This window comes from Schistocerca piceifrons, chromosome 1 (assembly GCF_021461385.2).
Source record: "Schistocerca piceifrons isolate TAMUIC-IGC-003096 chromosome 1, iqSchPice1.1, whole genome shotgun sequence".
Lineage (NCBI taxonomy): Eukaryota > Metazoa > Arthropoda > Insecta > Orthoptera > Acrididae > Schistocerca > Schistocerca piceifrons.
Genome location: NC_060138.1, coordinates 1,090,556,102 through 1,090,578,804, shown reverse-complemented (window position 1 = coordinate 1,090,578,804; position 22,703 = coordinate 1,090,556,102). Strand labels below are relative to the sequence as shown.

Sequence of the window (22,703 nt, the reverse complement as noted above, 5' to 3'; positions counted from 1 at the left end):
CAGTATTCTCAAATTGAAAAAGAAGCTTTGGCCATTATTTAAGCTCTTCATAAGTTTGATGTTTTTCTCTATGGATCCAAATTTCATATAGTTACGGATCACAAACCACTTGTTTCCTTGTTTCATTCATCAACGTCACTTCCCGACAAGGCTGCACACCACCTCCAGCATTGGGCTCTTTACTTGTCTCGTTTCAATTATGAGATTCATTTCCGGCCGACGGCTCAACATGCGAATGCTGATGCACTGTCTTGCCTTCCCATGGGTCCTGATCTGGCATTTGATAGGGACGAACTTTTGTGTTTCCACCTGGATGTTGTTGAACAGCGGGTTGTGGACGGGTTCCCCATCACCGGGACCGGCTGGCGGCTGCTACGGGTTCTGACCATACCCTCTCCCGCGTTTTACGCTGTATTCAGAAGGGTTGGCCAGATCGTCCGCCCGCTAAAGACTTCTGATCTGTTGCGGAACTACTACGCTTTGCGTTACCACCTCACGGCTAGGGATGGTGTTACCCTCCTTTCCACCAAAAATGCTTCGCCGCGTGTTGTGGTACCTGTGTCTTTGCGTGGTTCGGTCTTGCGCCTCCTTCACCAAGGGCACTGGGGTGTCTCTCGCACAAAATCTCTAGCTCGCTGTCATGTGTACTGGCCCGGTATTGACTCTGAAATCGCACACATGGTCGCTGCCTGCGGCCTTTGTGCGTCACAGGACTCTGCCTCAAAGTCATCTTTGTCACCGTGGCCTTCGCCTGAGAAGCTCTGGGAGCGTATTCATGCTGACTTCGCGGAACCTTTTTTAGGTACTAATTGGCTTCTCGTTATTGACGTCTTCTCTAACTTTCCTTTCATTGTCCGTTGCACGTCGCCTACCACTGTGACAACCACCAATGCTCTAGCTCGCATTTTCTCTTTGGAAGGCCTTCCCTCTACTCTTGTTACTGATAAAGGTCTGCAGTTTGCCTCTTCCGATTTTGCGGATTTTTGTGCCCGTCACGACGTCATGCGTGTCATGGCCCCGCCGTTCCATCCACAGTCCAATGGTGAGGCTGAACGACTGGTCCACACATTTAAGGCTCAGATGAGGAAACTCCAGACTACTTCTGCTGATGATGCGCTTCTCCAATTTCTGGCTTCTTACCGCTTCACCCCCATGGACGAGCACAGCCCGGCTGAGCTCTTACATGGCCGACAGCCCTGCACGCTACTTCATCTTCTGCGGCCTTCCACCTCACGGCCACAGGTGCCTTCGCTTGGCTGGTTCACCGCTGGCGACCTTTTATGGGTACGGGGATATGGCAGGCGGCCAAAATGGAGTCCTTGCTGCATCTTATGACACCGTGGCCGACGCCTGTATGAAATCCAGACGGACACGGGTGTTGCAGTGTGTCATTCGGACCAGCTTCGGCCTCTTGTGCCGGCAACTCCTGTTCCAGATGCTGCTACACCACCTTCGACTCTACCTGACGCTCGGGATACTGGAATCTCTCATTACTCACAACGGGCATCATATCGGTGCCAGCACAAGAACTGACGCCACCAGGAGACGTGCCCATGCAGGAACCAGATGACCATCATCTGTCGGAGCAACTCTACTCGCCTCCTTCTCCTACGGATGCGGACACATTGCCCATGTCTCCTGTTATAACAATCAGACTTGTCACAACGGGCAGATTGGTGCACGGGGCCCCAGCAGATTCGACCCCCATGTCTCCTATCGTCTCGACCCGTTATCATCGGGCACGTTCCGTCCGTACGGGAAGCCTCCTCCTCGAGACTTTACAGCCAGTCAAACAACACCTATGGACGTTAGCAATCTACAGGCCACCTCCATCAAGACCTGTGCAAAAAATTCAAAGGGGGGAAAAGTGTTGTGACTCGCCGATCTTTCAAAGTGCCGTCACGCAGTTACGCGCGTCCTCTACATGCGGCGCTGTCTGCCAGCCATGCAGCAGCAGCGCCACCTAAGCGACCAGCCAGCCAGCAGCTGCTAGACTTGGACTCAGTTATGATTTGACTGTTAAAGTGTACACACGTCTTACCCTGTTTACTTGATCTGTGACTTTCATGTATTGCATCTTCCTTGAAATATATTTGTTCAACTTGAAGTTATTACAGCACCCTTCACTAAGATGTCAAGTGCCCTGTGTTTTTGGCTCCCAACCATCCATAATATTGTTACTTGCAACAGTTGATCATCTGACCAACCTCTCACCTTTGCCAATAATTCCAGGCCATCCAAAAAAGAAATTACATCTTCAACTGCCAGACCAAACAAAGGAGTAATTAGGCTGGTGGCAGCTATATCTGCCTGATCAGACTGTCCAACTAATGCTGACAGCTCATCCAGAATTGCAATTCGCCCCTAGTAACTCTGTTTTCGGGGTGCACTCAGCCTCGTGATGCCAATTAAGGAGCTACTCGACTGAATAGTAGCGTCTCCGGTCAAAGAAAACCATCATAACGACCGGGAGAGCGATGTGTTGACCACATGCCCCTCCTATCCACACCCTCAGCTGAGGATGATAGGGCGGTGGGATGGTCCCGATGGGCCACTTGTGGCCTGAAGACGGAGTGCTAGTAACTCTGTGTTGTACACTCTTAACTGTGCCACTTCATTAAGTAAAAACTGCTTTGCGTTCTGCTGGAAAAGACCCTGTGTCCCATGCTTGTCATTGTGGAATGTTTATCCCCTATTTTCATAAGGTTCAACACAGTATAAATTTACACTAATGCGCACACTTACTGTTACCACACCACAATTTGTACTTTATGCCTCATCGCCAGCCATCTAAATTCAGTTCACTGCGTAGCAGCATGGTCACAATGGCAGCACTTAAAGCATTCTACTGATACTAACTCTGCACAAGGCGCTTGTTGCCACTTTTTGTAAGTTTCAGTATCTGTATGGTTTAAACGAACACAGAATTTCATTGCAGCTACTGCTCATTTAGCTGTATCTCCATTGTTTGGTATGTGAAATGCAAAGAAAGTCTACAAAATAGAGCATTACTACCAATCTATTGATATGAGAGTGTTGCCACCTGTGACATTATACATAAAATCATGCTCTTTTCAAATATTCATCGTACAGGTAGGAATCTGTCGTGGAAACTGCAGAACAAAATCAGTCTCAGGCTTTGTTGATCAGCCCTCATACTACCAATACACCACTTACAGTTCTCAGGATGTTTCTTCCACGATTCTTAATGATATCTGATTCTGAGTGTTGTTTGCACAAATAATGTAATTCTCAGAACCAATTTCTGCAAAAAGTCTTTCACTGTTACTCTTGTGTTGGCATTGTAGGATTTTGATGTCTTCACAGTTTACTCTAAGATAAATATAAAAATACCCTTTTTAAACATTTACCTAGTGAAATGAAATGACACACTGTGATAATAATTTTGATAATATTATAGAGGTGCTTACATGTCGTGTCACAAAATACTATTGAGCACAGAAAATGTATTTTGTTATACTCACAAGTAAAATTTCAAAGTTACAGAAAAACTAATTATTTTTCTTTTATGATTATATCATCCATAAGAAATATATTGAGGAAAAACACAACACTCATCAGTGTTATAGTTTTAAAAATTGAGGATGTATGAATGAGCCTACCAACTTCTAGGTTGAAGAGATAAAGAAGCGCATCAGTTCTGTCATGTCTGGCAATGTGAAAAATGCCACGTTGCACCGTAGTTCAAGGTCCACATTAAGCTGTAGTTCCCCCTTTACTTGGCTGGGCAAGTCAGTTGAAAGGTCACATGAAGACAAGAACATACCACATCAAAAGGACCATGCCTAGTAAGCTTTCCAATAGTCACATCAGCTGTCAGGTTGAGGACAGTTTTACTTTACAAATATATAGCAGGCATTCACATTCAGAACAGAATTTCTGTTGTTAAAATGTGTAACAGATTGCATTTGCTTGCCAGTTATGAAAATTTTACACATTTGTGTAGGCTTAAATTGAAGCAGTGTTTTGTTGTGCTCTGTGTGGCATGTCTACTATTGTTATTTTTCCAATTTTTAATGCAAGATTTTGTTTTCTTTCTTTCCAGAAGCCCCATCACCAGCAACAAAGGAACAGAGGAAGAAAGAGAGCCTGCTGGAAGAACAAAATGCTGCAGCTATCCAAAGCATAATAACAGCAAACATTGAGAAAACTGTCGATGACAGATCCAAGACTGATCTTGAGAAGGAAACTAATATTAACGCGGACACACAACAACTTACTGGCACCCATTCTACAGAGATCAGAGACACTAAAAGTGCCGAATCCCAGCCAGTTGTCAATTCTCACTCAGCGAATGGAGAAGCAGAAAGTAGTGCCAGAGATGCAAGTGTAAATCCTGGGCAGGATTATGTGACAGAAATATCTGTGCCAGATAACAGTATTGCCTCAGAGACTGCTGCAAACAGTAATTCACAACAACATGTGAATTACTCAGGAAGTAAAGATACTATTTCTGGAGGTATCCCCAGTGAATGTCAAGGACCCCCTGGTGGAGTTGTGAGGACAGTCACAAGCCACTGCAATGAGGGCAGTGCTGCAGTCGACAGCAGTGCCATGTTTGGCTCGGCAGCATCAGTCACTGTACCAGTTTCAATACAGCCATCGTGCATTTGGGAGGTAAGAACGGTTTAAATTGTGTAGTTATTATTTAATTTGTTTTTGTGTGATGGACTTTGTGTAAAGCATCCTAAATGCTGTCATACAATATGCTGTGGCTAAGTCGTGAAACTGTTTTTCTCTTTCAAAAAATGATGACCTAATTGAGATTTTAAAAAGGAAAAAAGATAAAAGAAAAGTTTTTAGATATGAACAACAACTTTTGAATATGCATGTGCTTGTTCCTTCACACAGGGTTGCCAGTGACCAATCGGTTGTTTTTCACATGAACGTTATTCACTTGGTTGTTAATGAATAATTAAAAACTTCAAAGTTACATGTGATTTTTAATGTGTGTTAAGATCTGATGGTGATGAAATGAAATAATTTTATGGCATTATTGGCCAGAAGACCCTATCTGGGGTCGGTTGACCACCTGGTGCAGTTCTTTCTACTCTATGTCACTTTGGCAATTTGTGCATCTATGGTGATGATATGAAATTATTAGAACAACACAAACACTGATTTCCTGAGTGTAGAAAATGTCCAATCCAGCCAGCGATTTCACCTGTGACTATGAAACCACAATCTAGAGGCAGTGGTGCTAACCGCTAGGATCATGAGCTGCGACATAAAGAAAATGTGATACAGGTATTGTCATTTTTCATGAACACAGTTTTCTAGCCTGTGCAGAAAATTCACATACATAATCAATTATGGCCAGTTTTCCCTTTATTGGTTCATTCATTTCATCTCAGATGCGGAGTTTGCGAGTATAGGCATGTTTCGTGTGTGTGTGTGTGTGTGTGTGTGTGTGTGTGTGTGTGTGTGTGTGTGTGATGGAAGGAATTTTGGCAGATTTCGGAATGCAGTGAACTATATGCATTTGCATTCATGCAGTGTTTGGGATTGCATGATCATGTTGGAAATAAACATTTTGAATTTCTAGTGGAAGGTATCTCACTTTTGGGTTAAATGTAATGTTGAGCAAGACAATGACAGATTCAGTGGTAACTGTCACAGAAGCAATGTTGTTGTCTCCTAAAAAATTTGGGCCATTGATGCTGAAAATGACAGTTACACGTCACATCACAACATGCTCCAAATGAGGAGAATTTACACAAATTTTATAGAGGATTCTCATTGCCTCAGAAGGGTAACACTCAGTTTATTTATTTCCCGCCCAAATGGAAAAACAGCCTTGTTACTTGTAATTGTATTTTCATTTTATTCAAGCAGCACTTGCATTAGGATCACGAAATCCTCTTGTTGCCTATAACCTTCTACATTAAACTGTTTAGCAACACATATCTTATGTGGCTAAAATTTTAAATTCTTGCTCAAAATTGTGCACTGTGATTCACGACTTAACCTTAATTCTCGTGTTTAATCTTATGTACATTCCCTCTAGCTCCAAATCAGCACTTGCCTTTACCTCTCAATGCTTTACAGAATTCTGAAAGTCCTACTAGGACTGCATAAGTTTTTGTTTGCAGTACTTCATGTTATTCGGACTGGGCGACTTTTTGTTTGCAATACTATGTGTTATTCGGACTGAGTGACTTTTGCAATTCTTCCTGTTGTTTGTGGACAGTTACTCCACCTGAGAAGCATATTTTAGTTGGGAATGAACTCTCAATGCCCAGGCTTGATATGAACTTGAGGAACCTGCTGAGTTTCCATCACCAACTCACAATTTGGCACATATGCATCATACATAAACATGCATAGCTGTACTGTCCGCTGATCTGTTTCCACTCAAATGGCTGTATATATAGAGCCCAATGATCGTTCACTTTCCCATCCTACCTACCTGACATATATTTCAAAAAGTTCAGTTCCTGTTTACTCACATATTACTGCAAGAAAAGAAATCATGTGAGGAAGACCCAGAGGTAACTAGAATTCCTTTGTTGCAGATCTATGGGTGGGTGGGGTGTAGGGATAGCTCCTGGTAGACATCACTACTGCAATCTGCTTTGAACCTATTGGCTGTCATCTGTGTTGAAGTGTTGTGCAGTTTGGAGTGATTATCTTAACTAACTGTTTCGTATGTGACGTGATTTTTATTTCTCAGCGTCTATTTCTTGAAAGTGCATTACTTTCAGGGAGAAAGGGAGGGGGGGGGGGCGCAGACGACGACAATATACTGAGTTATTTTTCGGATCTTATTTACTGATTTCAATGCAAAGTAGAACTTTGTCAACTCCCTCACAATCTTATGCTTCAAGTTAATAATATCCACAATGTCAAAGCATCTACTTTGAAACATGATGTATGATTGCTGTTGAATTCTGTTGATATTACTTTCCATTGACAACAGTTTGAGGATTTATCATATACTTTAGGTTGTTATACAGTGACACAGCATGGAGGCATATGATAGTAAGGATCAAAATGCAGTGGTAGCAAGAGCTTTTAATGTGCAGAATATATAGTATGGAAACTGTGACATGGAAAATCTTCTGTAATGACTGTCACTAAGTTTATAAAGCAGTGTGTGTTTCTAGTATGAGTTTTCTCAGTGTAAACGAAGTTTGCAATGAAAATTTTTAGGGTTATCTGCACTAACTGTGTTACAAAGTGTTGCCATTGAACATTACTTCTAGAACAACAAAGAAATTATTAGTTTCATATATATTATTTTCACTTGTAGCTGAATTTGCAATAATCACTAACTAATAATTGACATGGCAACTCAAAAAATTTCATTTGCGACCATAACAAATACTAAAGTCCAAACTCTCTGTCATGTGACCAAACCAAATGGCTTCAGTCTACCTCAGTGTATGCGGAAGACCGCTATTACCATCTAGACAAACCGTGAAGTATGTAGGGACCTTCGTTTCAGCTGGAAAAAAAATAGTACGTGGTCCATCTTGGGCACAGTTTGTGAGATAGCCCAGACCACCCATTGCATAATGCAAGAGTGTACTTTAACAAAGTATTCAGGCAGTTAATAATTCTGCAAACAGAAACATTTAAATTGTGTATGCACATACATGTACAAGTGTTTACTTATTACATTGTTTGAAATCTACATTTCATTATGTACATGTACAGGTCATTTTGCAGGTATTCTAAAATAAGCTACGTTAAAGTGTGTTGTGTATTTGACCAAGTTGAATGGTTTCAAGTTGTTTATGTTTGACTGCGTTTGATGTTTTTTTTAAGTCACTTCAGGCATAAGGTTCCTTAAACATGCTGTGGCAGATTTCTTCCTCTACTTTAGCTAACATGACTCCCCCAAAGATTGTTAAAGTGTATGACTTAACATACCGTGTGTTTTTAAGTTTGTTATGTGAATGATATGGCATATGTGCCCTCATGGAAGCCTTTATTTATCTGACTTTATCAACACAGGTATTACACAAGAACTGTAAAGGACTCAGGAATAATTCTATAATACTTTATAAAGTAGTACTTTCTAAGTTGGTTTTCCCAAGACAAAAGCTATCCTTCTTTAAGTGTCTGTTAGTTCAGATTATACATTTTTTGTGTTACTATCACCCAAGCCAAATGAATCAGAGACAGTTGCTACTAATCTAATATGTTTATGCGAAATGTTACTTGATTGTCCAATGTGATGCAGATTCTGCACACCCCGCTCAGTGTGAAACAAATTACCTTCATCACTGCCACAATACTGGAATGAAGATAGTCTTCTGTCTGACATGAAGCCAGGGACAGCAAGTTCATAAGAAGTAATTCCTCTTTATTTAGACATAATTTATGCAAGTACCTGCTTGACATGCCTTTTATTTGTAGAAAAGAATTGTTTTGCAGAAATTAAAAAAAAAAAATTTATAAAAAGCTCTCATGTGCACAGAATTTAACAGAAAAGTCTTAAATGTAAATTACTGTTAGTTATGTTCTTTTTTTGTGTTTATGAAGCTGCTGCTACATCACACATACTGATAAAATAATGCAACACTGTGAAGTAATTGGATGGATTAAAAAAAAATCTACTCACCAAGCAGCGGCAGAACTCACACATAAAAGGAGGTTAAAATTAGGCAAGCTTTTGGAGCCAGTGGCTCCTTCTTCAGGCAGGAGGGTTGAAGGGGAGGGAAGAGGGGTGAAGAAAGAGGACTGGAGAGGTCTAGGAAAAGGGTTAGATTTCGGAAAAGTCACCCAGAACCACAGGTTAGGGGTGATTTACCGTGCGGGATGAGAAGGAAAGACTGATTGTTGGGGAAAGAACTGGATGAGATTTGAAATCTGAGAGCTTAAAGGAGGAAGACAGGGTAATATACAAGACAGAGAGTACTGCTAAAACATTGTGTACTAGTTAATAAGAGTTAGAAGCATTGTGTATAATGGATGTGAGAACTAAATTGGAGTGAAGAAAGGAGTAGTTACTGTGAAGAAATACTGAGATGGAAAAAATTAATGTAAATTAAGGCCAGGTGGGTGGCGAGAACCAAGGACATGTTACAGCACTAGTTCCCACCTGTGGAGTTCTGAGAAACTGGTATGTGAGCGAAGAATCCAGATGGCGTGTGGGGTGAAACAGGCACCGAGGTCATGATTGTCATGTTATAGAGCATGCTCTGCAACTGGGTACTGTGTGTTGCCAGTATACAGCCTTTGCCAATGCCCATTCATCCTGACTGATAATTTGGCTGTAGTTATGCCAATGTAAAAGACTGAACAGTGTTTACATAACAGCTGATATGATGTGTCATTTCATGGTTGGCTCTTCTTATTCTAGCATATGTTTTCCCAGTTACAGGGCTGGTGTAGGTGATGGTAGGAGGGTACATAGGGCAAGTCTTGCAACAGGGACAGTCATAGGGGTAGGAACCATAGGGTAGGGAGATAGGTGCGGAAGGAGCATAGGGTCTGACAAGAACGTTGCAGAGATTGGGAGGGCAACGTAAAGTATTCTGGGTGTGGTGAGCAAAATCTCGACAAGGATAATACTGAGTGACCAGTGGTGAGCTCTGACATTGTTTTTTGGAGGGATCAGAGGTATCAGGATTGGATGTGATAGTCCAGGAAACAGTTTTTGAACTAGGCTGGTGGGGTGACTATGTTCAATGAAGGCTGAGGTGAGAATTGTGGTGTATTGCTGCATCTGAACAAATATGTTTACCTCGAATGCCAAGGCTGTATGGGAGGGAACGTTTGACATGGAAAGGAACGCAACTGTCGAACTGTAAGTAATGTTGTTTGTTAGTAGGTTTAATGTGTACAGAAGACAGTAGCTGGCCTTCGGTGAGGTTGAGATCAACATCAAGAAAAGTGGTACGGGATTCGGAGATTCAGAGATTCCAGGAATTTTAACAGAACAAGCTCATCAGGGCTGAAGACTTATGGATTCCATGAAAGCCCCTTAAAAGTGACCCGTGAAAAGGTTGGCATAGGAAGGAGCCATCCTGGTTGCCATGGCTGTTACCCTGATCTGTTTGTATATCTGCACCTGACAGGTGAAGTAGTTAATGGCAAGTATAAAGTTGGTTAAGGTAAGTAGCAAGGGTGTCACGGGTTTGGAATCAGGTGGGTGCTGACTGAGGAAATGTTCAGCTACAGACAGATGTGGGGCATGTTGGTGTAGAGGAGGTGGCATCAGTGGTGATAGGCAAGGTGTGTGCCAGGAGTGGGATGGGCACAGATTTCAGACAATCTAGGGATTGGCTGGTGTAGGTGATGGTAGGAGGGTACATAGGGCAAGTCTTGCAACAGGGACAGTCATAGGGGTAGGAACCATAGGGCTGGATACAGGACAGGTGGTTTGAAACCAGCAGCTGCAGGACAGTCAGGATGACTGGGTTTGTGGATCTTAGGAAGAGGTTAAAATGTGGAGGTGGGTGATTGAGTGGGGTGAGAAGTTCTATTTATTGAGGTGTTAGTCTTTGTGAGAGACCTGAGGTTTTAAGGAGGGAATGCAGGTCATTTTGAATCACAGGGGTGGGATCTTGATGGCAGATGTTGTATGTAGAGGTGTCAGACAGCTGGCGTAGACCTTCACTAACGTTCTCTTTTCGGTCAAGTACCACAGTGGTAGATCCTTTGTCTACTGGGAGGATAATGACGGAGTCAGCAGCTTTTAGGGAAGGTAGAGTCTGGTGTTCTGCAGAGGACAGGTTAGGATCCTGTGTTGTAGTGACCTGAGGAAGAGTTGTGAAGCAATGTTGGATGTGAGGAATTCTTGGAAGGTTTGTGAGGGATGATTTTGAGGTAGTGGTGGTGGATCAAGTAGTGGTCGTGGTTGGAACTTTCAAGGTGGGGTTCACTGTCAGGTTTTGCTGTTGGATAGGTTTTGGGATTGTGTTGCAAAGTGATATTTCCAGTTGACATTACATGCGAATGGAAGTAGGTCCTTCACCAAAGCAGCTCTACATCTACAGCTACATAATACTTTGCAAATCACATTCAAGTGCCTGGCAGAGGGTTCATCGAACCACCTTCACAATTCTCTATTATTCCAATCTCGTATAGCGCGCAGAAAGAATGAACACCTATATCTTTCTGTACGAGCTCTGATTTCCCTTTTTTTATTGTGGTGATCGTTCCTCCCTATGTAGGTCGGTGTCAACAAAATATTTTCGCATTCGGAGGAGAAAGTTGGTGATTGGAATTTCGTGAGAAGATTCCATGGCAACCAAAAACGCCTTTCTTTTAATGATTGCCAGTCCAAATCCTGTATCATTTCAGTGACACTCTCTCCCATATTTCGCGATAATACAAAACATGCTGCCTTTCTTTGAACTTTTTCGATGTGCGCTGTCAGTCCTATCTGGTAAGGATCCCACACCGTGCAGCAGTATTCTAAAAGAGGACGGACATGCATAGTGTAGGCAGTCTCCTTAGCTGGATCAAATGCGGGCTTAGGGCTGAAACTGTAGACCCTTGGATAATACAGGAGGGCAGAGTGCTTTGGACGAGAGGTTGAGGACTCAGTACTGTTCTGATTGGTTCATTTGATTATGAGTTATTCTTGGTGTGTGAGGTAGTGGTGAAGGATGTGAAATGTTGAGGATATTGGCCAAGCCCTGTTTGTAGGAGTGCGGTCATGGTTGATGGTGTGGCTGTTTGGGGAGTTGCAGAGGGACAGGATGGGAAACGCCACTGTTCAGGTAGTTCAGGAGGAGGTGGGATAGCTTCTTAAGGTGAAGTCTGGCATGTTGTTGCAGTTTGAAATTGGCTTGGCAAATCATACCAACCAAGGAAACAAAAGGGGCAGATAACTGCAGGAATTTGTAGGAGAGAAGTCAGATGGAGAGGAAATTGGCTGATGAGGCATATAGGTCACAGATTAGCTGGATAAGAGCAAGAGATTGCTGTATTTGATACTGTAAAAGGAGCATGGCGTACAGTAGGGTTACATCCAGAGACAGGGACTTTCAAGGGACAAGTAGGTTTCAAAAAACAGGATGTGAGACCTTAGTTTTGATAGTACAAAAGCAGGTTTTCGAAAAGAATGGATTTAATATGTGATGGGATTCATCACAGCAAGAGAGGACAGTTTGGAGTGTTGGAAATTGTGGGAGTGACAGAAAAGATAAGCAGATAGTGGATAAAAGATAGAAAAATGGAAGAAAAGCAAGGAAAAAATTTGGAACATTCTTCAGTTCTTGGTCCTCCGGCACATTTATGTTTTTGTCTGCAGACACTAACATATATGATTTGGTGGGGGGTGGGGGCGGGGGGGGGAGGGGGGAGACAATTGGAAAAGAAAAAGGGGAAAAAAACTTGATTGGCAAATTTGCGAAAGAGAGAGAATTTTAAAAACTGGGTAAACAGACAGAGAGAGTCATAAGAGAAAATGTAAACTACTTAACTTGCCTATTAAAGTAATGTAAGGGATGGCAGTAAAAGTCGATAATAGCAGTTTGGCGAAAAACAAACAATCCGTAGCAATTCTCACCCCACCCAAACCACGCACCCTCACCTTTTACCTTCTTCCTGAGATCCACAAATCCAATCATCCTGGCTGTCCTGTAGTTGCTGGCTTCAAAGTCCCACCGGACGTATAACTGCCTTAGTTGATCAGCACTTGCAACCCTTAGTAGAAAGACTTCCCTCCTATATCAAAGATACCAACCAATTCATAGATTGCCTGAAATACGTGCCCGTCCCACTTCCGCCACACACCTTGCTTGTCATCATTGATACCAACTCCCTCTAAACCAACATCCTCAAGTACATAGTCTGTCTGCTGCTGAACATTTCTTCAGACAGCGCCCACCTGATTCCAAACCACTGACATCCTTCCTACTTACCTTAATCAACGTTATACTTACCAACAACTACTTCATCTTTGACACAGATCAGGGGAATGGCAATGGGAACCAGGATGGCTCCTTCCTATGCCAACCTTTTCATGGTTCACTTGTAAGGGGCTTTCCTGGAATCCGTAAGTCTCAGCCATGGTCAGGATGAACATTAAAATTCCTAGAATCTCTGAATGCCTTCTCAAGTCAAATTTCACATGGTCTTATTTTGAATCCAGTGCCACTTTCCTTGATGTTGATCTCGTTCTCACCAAAGGCCAGCTACACTATTCTGTCCACATTAATCGTACCAATAAACAACAATACTTAGAGTTTCAATATTATGAAAAGGGAAGTTGCCATTCACCATATAGCAGAGTTACTGAGTCACAGATAGGCACAAAAAAAAAAAAAGACTGTCACAAATAAAGCTTTTGGCAAATAAGGCCTTGATCAAAAATAGATCTCACACACACACACACACACACACACACACACACACACACACTGACTCACTCACCCAAATACAATTCACACACACGTGCTTTTTGTGTGTGTGTGTGTGTGTGTGTGTTTGACAAAGGCCTTAGGGGTGAAAACTTTATTTGTGACAGTCCTTTCGTTGTGCCTATCGGCGAATCAGCGTCTCCGCTATATGGTGAGTGGCAACTTTTGTTATCATATATTGTTACATTCCATCCTGGATTTTCCGTTTTTGATGAAGGCCTTACAAGCTGAAAGCTTTATTTGTGACAGTCTTTTTGTTGTGCCTATCTGCGACTCAGCATCTGTGCTATATTGTGAGTGGCAATTTTATTTTTCATAATATTGTTACATTCCATCATTGATTTTCCATTGTTTGAGTACTTACTGTTTGACAATTACATTCCTTTCCATGTCAAACATTCCTTCTGATAAACCTTGGCAATCAAGGTAAACATATTTGTTCAGATGCAGACTCTTTACAGCAATATGCCACAATTCTCACCTCAGCCTTCACTGGTCATAATTACCCCACCAGCCTAATTCAAAAGCAGACTTCGCGGGCCATCACATCCAGTCCTGGTACTTCTGATCTCTCCAAAAAACAACTTCGGAGCACACCACTGGTCTCTCAGTATGATCCTGGTCTGGAATGTATTAATTAGCTACTTCGATAAGGCCATGATTTCCTAAAATAATGCCCTGAAATGAGATCCATTCTGTCTGAGATTTTGCCCACCGCGCTTAGAATAGATTTTTGACGCCCTCCCAATCTCTGCAATATTCTTGTCAGACCCTATGCTCCTTCTGCATCCATCTCTGTGCCCCATGCCTCCTATCCTTGTAACTGTCCCTGCTGCAAGGCTTACCCTGTGCATCCTCCTACCATCACCTATACCAGCTCTGTAACTGGAAAAACATACAATATCATAGGGTGAGCCATCTGTGAAATGGCACATGTCGTAAACCAGTTGTTATGTGAAAACTGTTTGGCCTCTTACATCGGCATGACTACCACCAAATTATCAGTTAGGATGAGTGGGCATAGGCAGAGGGTGTACGCTGACAACACAGAATATCCTGTTGCAGAGAATGCTCTACAACGTGACAATCATGACATCTGTGCCTGTTCTACCTCACGTGCCATCTGGATTCTTCCCCCAGACACCAGTTTCTCAGAACTAGTGCTACAACATGTCCTTGACTCTCACCAACCACCAGGCCTTAATTTACTTTAATTTCTTCCATCTCAGCATTTCGTCACAGAAACTACTCCTTTTTTAACAGTGTTTTAGTTTTCTACATCTTTCATTTTCTCACATCCGTTACATACAATGCACATAGCTTCTCACTCTTATTAGCTCATTCATAAAGTTTTAGCAGTAATCTTTGTCTTGTATATTACCCTGTCTTCCGCCTTTAAGTTGTCAGGTTTTCAAATCTCATCCAGTCCATTCCCTAGCAATGTCTTTCCTTCTTATCCCGTCCGATAAGTCTTCACTGACCTGTGATTCTGGGTGACTTTTCCGAAATCTACCCCTTTTCCTAGGCCTCTCCAGTCCTCTTCCTTCGCCGCTCTTCCTTCCCCTTCAACCCTTCTGCCTGAAGAAGGAGCCACTGGCTCTATAAGCTTGCATAATTACAACATTCTTTTATGTGTGTGTTCCTTCATCACTTAGTGAGTAGATGTTTTATCTATCCGATTACATTATATTGTGAAAAATTGATTGTGTACTACTGGCACCCTGTTACCATTGTTGTGTTATCATTATTTTTATCTTCTGCATTGATATTTACGTTCTATACATTACTTGCTCCACATCCAAGGGATTCGCATGCATATACGGATCTGTAGAACAAATATACCATTTAAGTACTTTAGGATTAAAGGAGACCACTCACCAAAAAGCAGAAGCATTGAGTCGTTGATAAGGACATCCGAGAGGAAGAAACCTTGCTAGCTTTCAGATTTTATCCTTTGATTAGGTAGAGTAAAATAAAATACACACACACTCAGACACACGCTTGCGCACCTACGTGGTGCCAGCTAGACTGTCAGTGCCAATGCTCTTTTGTGGCAGGTTGACTGGTTGTGATGGGTGCGGGGAACCCTCTACCCAATGCTTTCCCTTTCCATTGTCGTGTTATCGCCCTCCCAGTTTGTGTCCTCATGTTGCCTTCAGCGTGTGCCACTTCCCATAGGCCCCTACAGTTGTGCCAGGCCATATACCTGCCAACTTTCCCTCCCCATGTTCCTAACCAGAAAACCACCCACCCCCCTCCGAGCCACAAGCCATGCACCCTGAGTTCCTCTCTCTGCCTAGCAACTCTCCTCTTCCTCTACCCACCCCATCCGACACTATTCCGACCGCAACCAGTCCACCTGCTGTAAAAGAGCATCGGCACTGTCAGTCTAAGTGGCACCATGTATGGGTGTTTCTCCTTTTGTGTGTGCCTGTCAACATTTCAGTGCTTCTGCTTTTTGGTGAGTGATCTCCTTTAATCCCAAAGTATTTACATTCTACAATAACTGCCAGAACAGATATGCCATAAATAAATAAAACAAACATGTGAGTTGTATTCCAGTATAATTTTTTTTGGTAAAGAATCTTTTTTAGACAAATATAGATAAAAATACAAATCTGTTTGTTTTGTTTATCTTATTTATGTATTTTTACACTTCATCATTGTGAATGGTTGTTTTAGGGTTTGCCAGTCATATTGACTGCAACTCCAGACAGTCAAGGGCAAAAGGGTGGGGTGCCCATTGTGCAGCCAGTCCACGTGCCGGTGACAGTGGAGAGAGGCAGGATGGTGTTGGCTGTGGAGAGGCCAGCTACTGCAACTGTTTCTCCTGCACCACTGGCTGTGAGTCTAGCCGATCAGCATCCTACTGTTGCCACATCCTCTATAATTCTTTATAGTGGTGATCGCAGCTTTCAGCCATTTGCCAGCACTAGTCAATGTAAGTTTAAAGTTTTCATAAATGTAAGGTGATTGGATTGAAGAAAAGTATTCTCTCTGAAGTTTACTTCAACAAATTCATGTTGCTAGTATTCACAGTGACAGTCATAGGTTGGATCAAATATAAACAAATCTTTTGTAGTAATATTTTTTGTTATTTGGATGTATTATTTTGTTATTTTTCTGGATAATCACGTATTTTATTGGTGCACTTTTGCCCCTGACTGTCAAATTTATAATTCCATTTTTAAAGAAAAATCTTAAGAGTTGCTCTGAGCAGCTGAAATGTGTGAAGTCATACACTAGGCTTCCAGGCTGGGGGTTGGAGGGCAGTCCAGTGCCTATCAAGTCAGTCTTGGTTGGATCTTCTGATTGCTGTGCGTGTTTTGAGGAGTAAGCAGCTCAGACTTGGTGAATTTTACTTGTTGTCACTCCACAATGTGGAAGGAATGTTGTATCCTTATTGTGTTGTGTTGCTTGACTAGGCTTGCATTTTCTGGAGAGTACAGACTTGATTTCATGTGCTCGATAGCCATGTTGTCTGAACACAGAGGTTACACAGTTTATTTCAGTGCTGAGATGGTTCTCGCCCCATGTGCTTCTACCACTGTGTATCAAAGTGTTCAGCACAGCTCTCTTTTAGGCAAGATGATGGAAACTTGACTGTTGAGATAATGGTCTATGTTGATAGGTTTACAGCACACCAAGTAGCCAAGCCAACCATCCGATTTCTGTTCAACTAGAAGAATAGTAGCTAGTTTTCCATCTTCATTTCCACTGCAAACTTTATTTGGGAATATACGCTGTTCATGTTGTCAGTGAATTTTTGTAATGTTTCCTTTCCTTTAGGTTAAATCATAACAATAAAAATGAGGCCGGCAAAGAAGATCACTGTTTAAGACATGAAGACAATAATAGATATTGTGTAAAGCTCAGATATTCCATAGACGTAATACAAGTGCACCAAGTTCCATTGTGCAAGGATTTGTGATTATATTCCTTATGTCATTGCTTTCACTGAGCTATGGGAATAAACTTTCATGAATTTTAGCAATGTTAACAATCCTGATCACAAGAAACCTTATTATGATGCATTACTGAATGGCAGAGTGCACCTCTCCCTCAGTGCAGGCGTTATTAAAAGTATGAACAAAGCATCAAAAGGCCACCTCCACCTTCCAGATACCCATCCTCAAATGATCGCAGAAGTTCAAATATGCCACTCGCTCAATGGGAGTGCAATTTCAGAAGCTTTGTTTACATTTGATCTGCTTTCATATTTATAAACTTGAACTTAAGAAACCACTGCACTTTTCGCCCCCCCCCCCCCCCCCCCTCGGACCCGTCCCCTTGATTTGACAGTAGAAATACCCTCGCACAGGTTTTGTTGTTTTTCAGTGTGACTATTCTTGTCTGTCACTGTTTGAACTATATCAATCACATTTCTCAGCAGCACCATCTGTTTGCAGAATGATGATAGCCCAAGATGTGGCGCTAAAAGTCAATGTGCATGTTCATTTTCATTACATGCCATGACCAAGAAATATGTTTTTCTCACTCTGTCTGTGTGTGTGTGTGTGTGTGTGTGTGTGTGTGTGTCAGAGAGAGAGAGGAGAGAGAGAGAGAGAGAGAGAGAGAGAGAGGGAGAGAGGGGACAGCAGAAAAGAACTACTTTGTTCAAAAACTAAAATATTTTCCATCTTTTCTATGGGTTTGCCCTGTGTTCATTGCCTCATCCATTTGTTGATTTGTCTGTCGTCTTCTGTTCCTAATAAACAAAAACAGTTTAGCAGTTATTGCACCTCACAAGAAAGAAAACGGTCAAGTCACAAGCGCTATAGTACTACCAGTGACTATTCTGTAATGTACAAAATAGTCACTAAAATTGTCATCAACTGTGTAGAATTCACTGACATAAAGAACCTAATAGATAATTTAATTAAATACAGTATTCACCAAATTATAAGATGAAGTTTTTTCCCAGATTTGTCATTCGAAAAATACCGTATCATCTTATATTCACAAATTAAACTGTTGCTGCTGAGGTCAGTCTTTTTGCATTGTTTAATAGATTAGTATAGGTGCTGACTTACATTTACAGATGAAACTTTGGATATTGAGGTTTCATACAAATTTAATTTAATGAGTTCTGAGGGTAGGGCGTAGAAAAAAATGCTTTCCTTTGAATAGGCTCAATATTTCCCGATTCACCCAAGCACTTGATACTGTAATGGCCTCGCTTGAACAATCACATGATATTTGACTTGCGGTGATAGTTTACACTGCACAATATGTGTGAAACTATGAACTAGCCACTACGACAGTCTAATGCTCTGCTTAAAAATTGATGATTTTGTGAAATGCAGGAAGAAATAGAGTTAAATTCTTTCAACTTAAAAATTATTGTTGTATTTGAACAGGTATAAACAGTTCTCATACATGCATGTATACCGTGTACATACATTTATGCCACTTTTTAAGTAAAGGTAACATTTATCTTATTTTCCAAAAACCATTACTTGATTCTGAACCTAAGTCAGTATTCTGTTTGGTTATGATAAATTGTAATAATTTATCAAATGGAAATTTGGTCACTGTTCACATATTAGAATACCGGGGAAAAATTTCACTGGCTTTTAATCATCTTCAGAACAAGGTGACATTAAGATGAAAGCAGAAAGAAAATTAATCCAGAAATAAATTCTAAGAAATGAAATAACTCATATTAAACTGACTGCAATTGTTATTGAAAGAATAAATTACAGCTGAAAGACCTTTTATAGATAGTATCAACAGACATCACTAGATCATGGGTTGAGTGAAAGTTCGAGAATTGAATAGAGTCATGATTGCAATCTTTTATCTATGTATTAGTTTCTGTTGTTATGTATTACCTGTACCCTAGAAAATATTGCCGTCTATGTTTCACTATTGTTCTAGCACAGCAATATGGAAGGGTTGGAGAAGGAACTACCATGAATGTGGTGAGAGGAGTGGTGAGTGGGCATCAAATTTCATCGTGATGCAAACCATGGGAATCTGTACTGTGTATTTTGGCATTTTATGAACATCTATCATAACTGCAGTGTGTTTGAATACATTTGTACTCGGAATCAAATTGACTTCAGAATTGGACAAATACTCAACACCAGCATATATTTCAGCAGGAAATGCTAAAAGGCTAGATTGGAGCCAATGGCATTGTTACATATTTTGTGCAGCAGTGTTTTTTACACACACCGTGAGGTATGATGAGAATGATAGGGGGTTTGTCAGGTTCTGGTTGTACACAGCCAATGAGAGAGGAGTGGGCAGATGATATGGTCAGAAGCAAGAGACACTGTAAAGTTATGTCAACACGAGGCCTCTTTCCTCAAATGCAGCCATTGGGACACGAGAATAAAAAGGCCTGCACAAAAATTTGTGGATAGGGCACATGTATGCATGGACAGTCTTGTGTCCATACAGTGCCTCATTGCACAAGCAGTCTCGTATGAATTCCATTCTTTGCTTCAGAGCTTGTGCTGCATTCATTTTGATGAAATTGCACACACACACACACACACACACACACACACACAAGAATGAGACGTACGAAGTGACAACATTGTTCTGTTTTCAGCAGGTCACAGCAAGATTTTAGATTTTCTTTTTGGGAAACTGCAGCTATAAAACTGGCTATAATATTTTATTAGCTAGTAACCAGTGATTTCCATACCAGTTTAAAATATTTATTTTACATTTCAAAACAGAGCGGTTACGTGATTATTCCTAAAATAGAGAAATACTTAAAGGAGGTTCTTAGTCATTATGTGAAGGTTAATTAACATCCAAATGCGTCAATTGTATTTTAACTAATAAAAAAGTGATATTGACAATTTACGTCATAAAAGATTACAGACTAAATCAAACAATGAAATGTAACAATATTATGAAAAGGATACTTCGTAGATAGGTACAACAAAAAGACTGTCACAGAATAAGCTTTCAGCCAACAAAGCCTGTGTCAAAAATTCAAAACTAGACAACACACACACACACACACACACGTAAATGCAACTGACACACACAACCACAGTCTCTGAAGCCAGACTACGTACGAGCAGCAGCAGTGCATGATGGGAGAAGCAGCGGAGGGAGGGGGGGGGGGGATGTAACGAGGAGGCTGAGCAGAAAGTGGGAGGGATAGCAGGGTAGGGGAGGAGTACAGTGAAGTGCTGCTAGTGGGAGCATGCAGGGACGAGGTGGAGAGAGAGTAGTGCAGCTAGGTGCAGTCGAGAGGTTAGATAGAGGGCAGGGAAAAGGGATCGGGAGGGGGGGGGGGATAGCAGAAAAGGAGAGAAGTAAAAAGACTGGGTGCGTTGGTGGAATAGAGGGCTGTGTAGTGCTGGAATGAGAACAGGGAAGCGGCTGGGTGGGTAAGGAAAATGACTAAGGTTGAGATCAGGAAGGTTGTGGAAACGTTGGATATATTGCAGGGAGGGCCCCCACCTGAGTAGTTGGTGTGAAGGATCCATATGGCACAGGCTGTGAAGCAGTCATTGAAATGAAGAATGTGGGATGCTCAGCAATAGGGTGCTCCAGTTGTTTCTTGGCCACAGTTTGTCGGTGCCCATTCATGTGGAAAGACAGCTTGTTGGTTGTCATGCCCACATACAATGCGGCACAGTGGTTGCAGCTTAGCTTGTAGATCACGTAACAAGATTCACAGGTAGCCCTGCCTTTAATGGGATAGGTGATGTTTGTGACCGGACTGGAGCTGGTGGTCTTGGGAGTATGCATGGGACAGGTCTTCGATCTATGTCTATTACAGGGATTTGAGCCATGAGGAGAGGGGTTGGGAGCAGTGGTTGTGTAGGGACGGACATGTGTGTTGTGTATGTTCGGTGGACGGCGGAATACAACTGTGGGAGGAGTGGGAAGGATAGTGGGCAGGGCATTTCTCATTTCAGGGCATGACGAGAGGTAGTCAAAACCCTGGCAGAGAATGTAATTCAGTTGCTCCAGTCCTTGGAGGTATTGAGTTATGAGAGAATGGTCCTTTGTGGCCAGACGGTGAGACTTTGGGAGGTGGTGGGTGACTGGAAAGATAAGGCATGGGAGATTTGTTTTTCTACAAGGTTGGGAGGATAATTACTGTCTGTAAAGCCCTCAGTGGGACCCTCAGTATATTTCGTGAAGGACCACTCGTCATTACAGATTCGATGGCCACGGATGCCCAGGCTATATGGTATGGAATGGGTGGCAGCTGTCGAAGTGGAGGTATTGCTGGTGGTTAGTGGGTTTGATACGGGCAGAGATACTGATGTAACCATCTTTGAGGTGGATGTCAACATCTAGGAAAGTGGCTTGTTGCATTGAGTAGGACCAGGTGAAGCGAATGGGGGAGAAGCTGTTGAGGTTCTGGAGGAATGTGGATGGGGTGTCCTCACCCTCGATCCACATGGAAAGTATGTCATCAATGAATCTGAACCATGTGAGTGGTTTAGGATTCAGGGGTTTAGGAAGGATTCCTCTAGATGGCCCTTGAATAGGTTGGCATAGAATGGCCTCATGCGGGTGCCCGTAGCTGTATCCCAGATTTGTTGTAGGTAGTGTCTTCAAAGGAGAAGTAATTGTGGGTGAGAATATAGTTGGTCATGGTGACTAGGAAGGAGGTTGTTAGTTTGGAATCCTTCGGGCGTTGGGATAGGTAGTGTTCAATTGTGGTATGGCCATGGGCATTAGGGATGTTAGTGTAAAGGGAGGTGGCATCAGTAGTGACAAGCAGGGCTCCATGTGGTAAAGGATCAGGAACTGTGGAGTATAATCTTACCTGCAGACAAAGGCTTCACCACTGTTGTTTTGAACCAAAAGATTTACGTGGCAGAAGGACCTTGCCGCCGGCCAGGGTGGCCGAGCGGTTCTAGGCACTTCAGTCTGGAACTGCGCAATGGCTATGGTCGCAGGTTTGAATCCTTCCTCGGGCATGGATGTGTGTGATGTCCTTAGGTTAGTTAGGGTTAAGTAGTTCTAAGTTCTAAGGGACTGTGACCTCAGCTGTTAAGTCCCATAGTGCTCAGAGCCATTTGAGCCTTACCTTGCCACAGTGACCCCATTCCAGAAATCCAGCAGGATCTCCAGTCTCTCCTCAAACCCTTAGGCCCTTTCCAGAAACTCTCCTGGAGTCCATCTCTCTCCTCACCCATACCACTCCCTGCAATCCTACCTTTTACATGAAAATCTCTGCTCTTGTAGACCAACACTTCAGCCCATTACCTGGAACCTGCCCTCCTACATAAAATATGAGCTGTGAGGTAATGGATTGGGTGCAGTGGGAGTAGACAAGGGTATTGCATAGATTGGGTGGCAAGCAGTGGGGATGATATTTCTGATTTCAGAGTATGTGATAGATAGTGGATACCTTGCCAGAGAATGTGA

The 22,703-nt window shown here is 42.2% G+C and overlaps 1 protein-coding gene across 1 annotated transcript in view; it reads left to right on the top strand.

Annotated features, from left to right (window-relative positions):
* The window catches only part of LOC124777844, a 39,052-nt gene that overhangs the window by 15,290 nt on the left and 1,059 nt on the right, over nucleotides 1-22,703 (top strand). Inside the window, exons 2-3 of the mRNA XM_047253382.1 lie at nucleotides 4,067-4,638; nucleotides 16,026-16,284. Coding sequence (XP_047109338.1) covers nucleotides 4,067-4,638; nucleotides 16,026-16,284 — 831 coding nt within the window. The remainder of the gene's footprint in view (nucleotides 1-4,066; nucleotides 4,639-16,025; nucleotides 16,285-22,703) is intronic.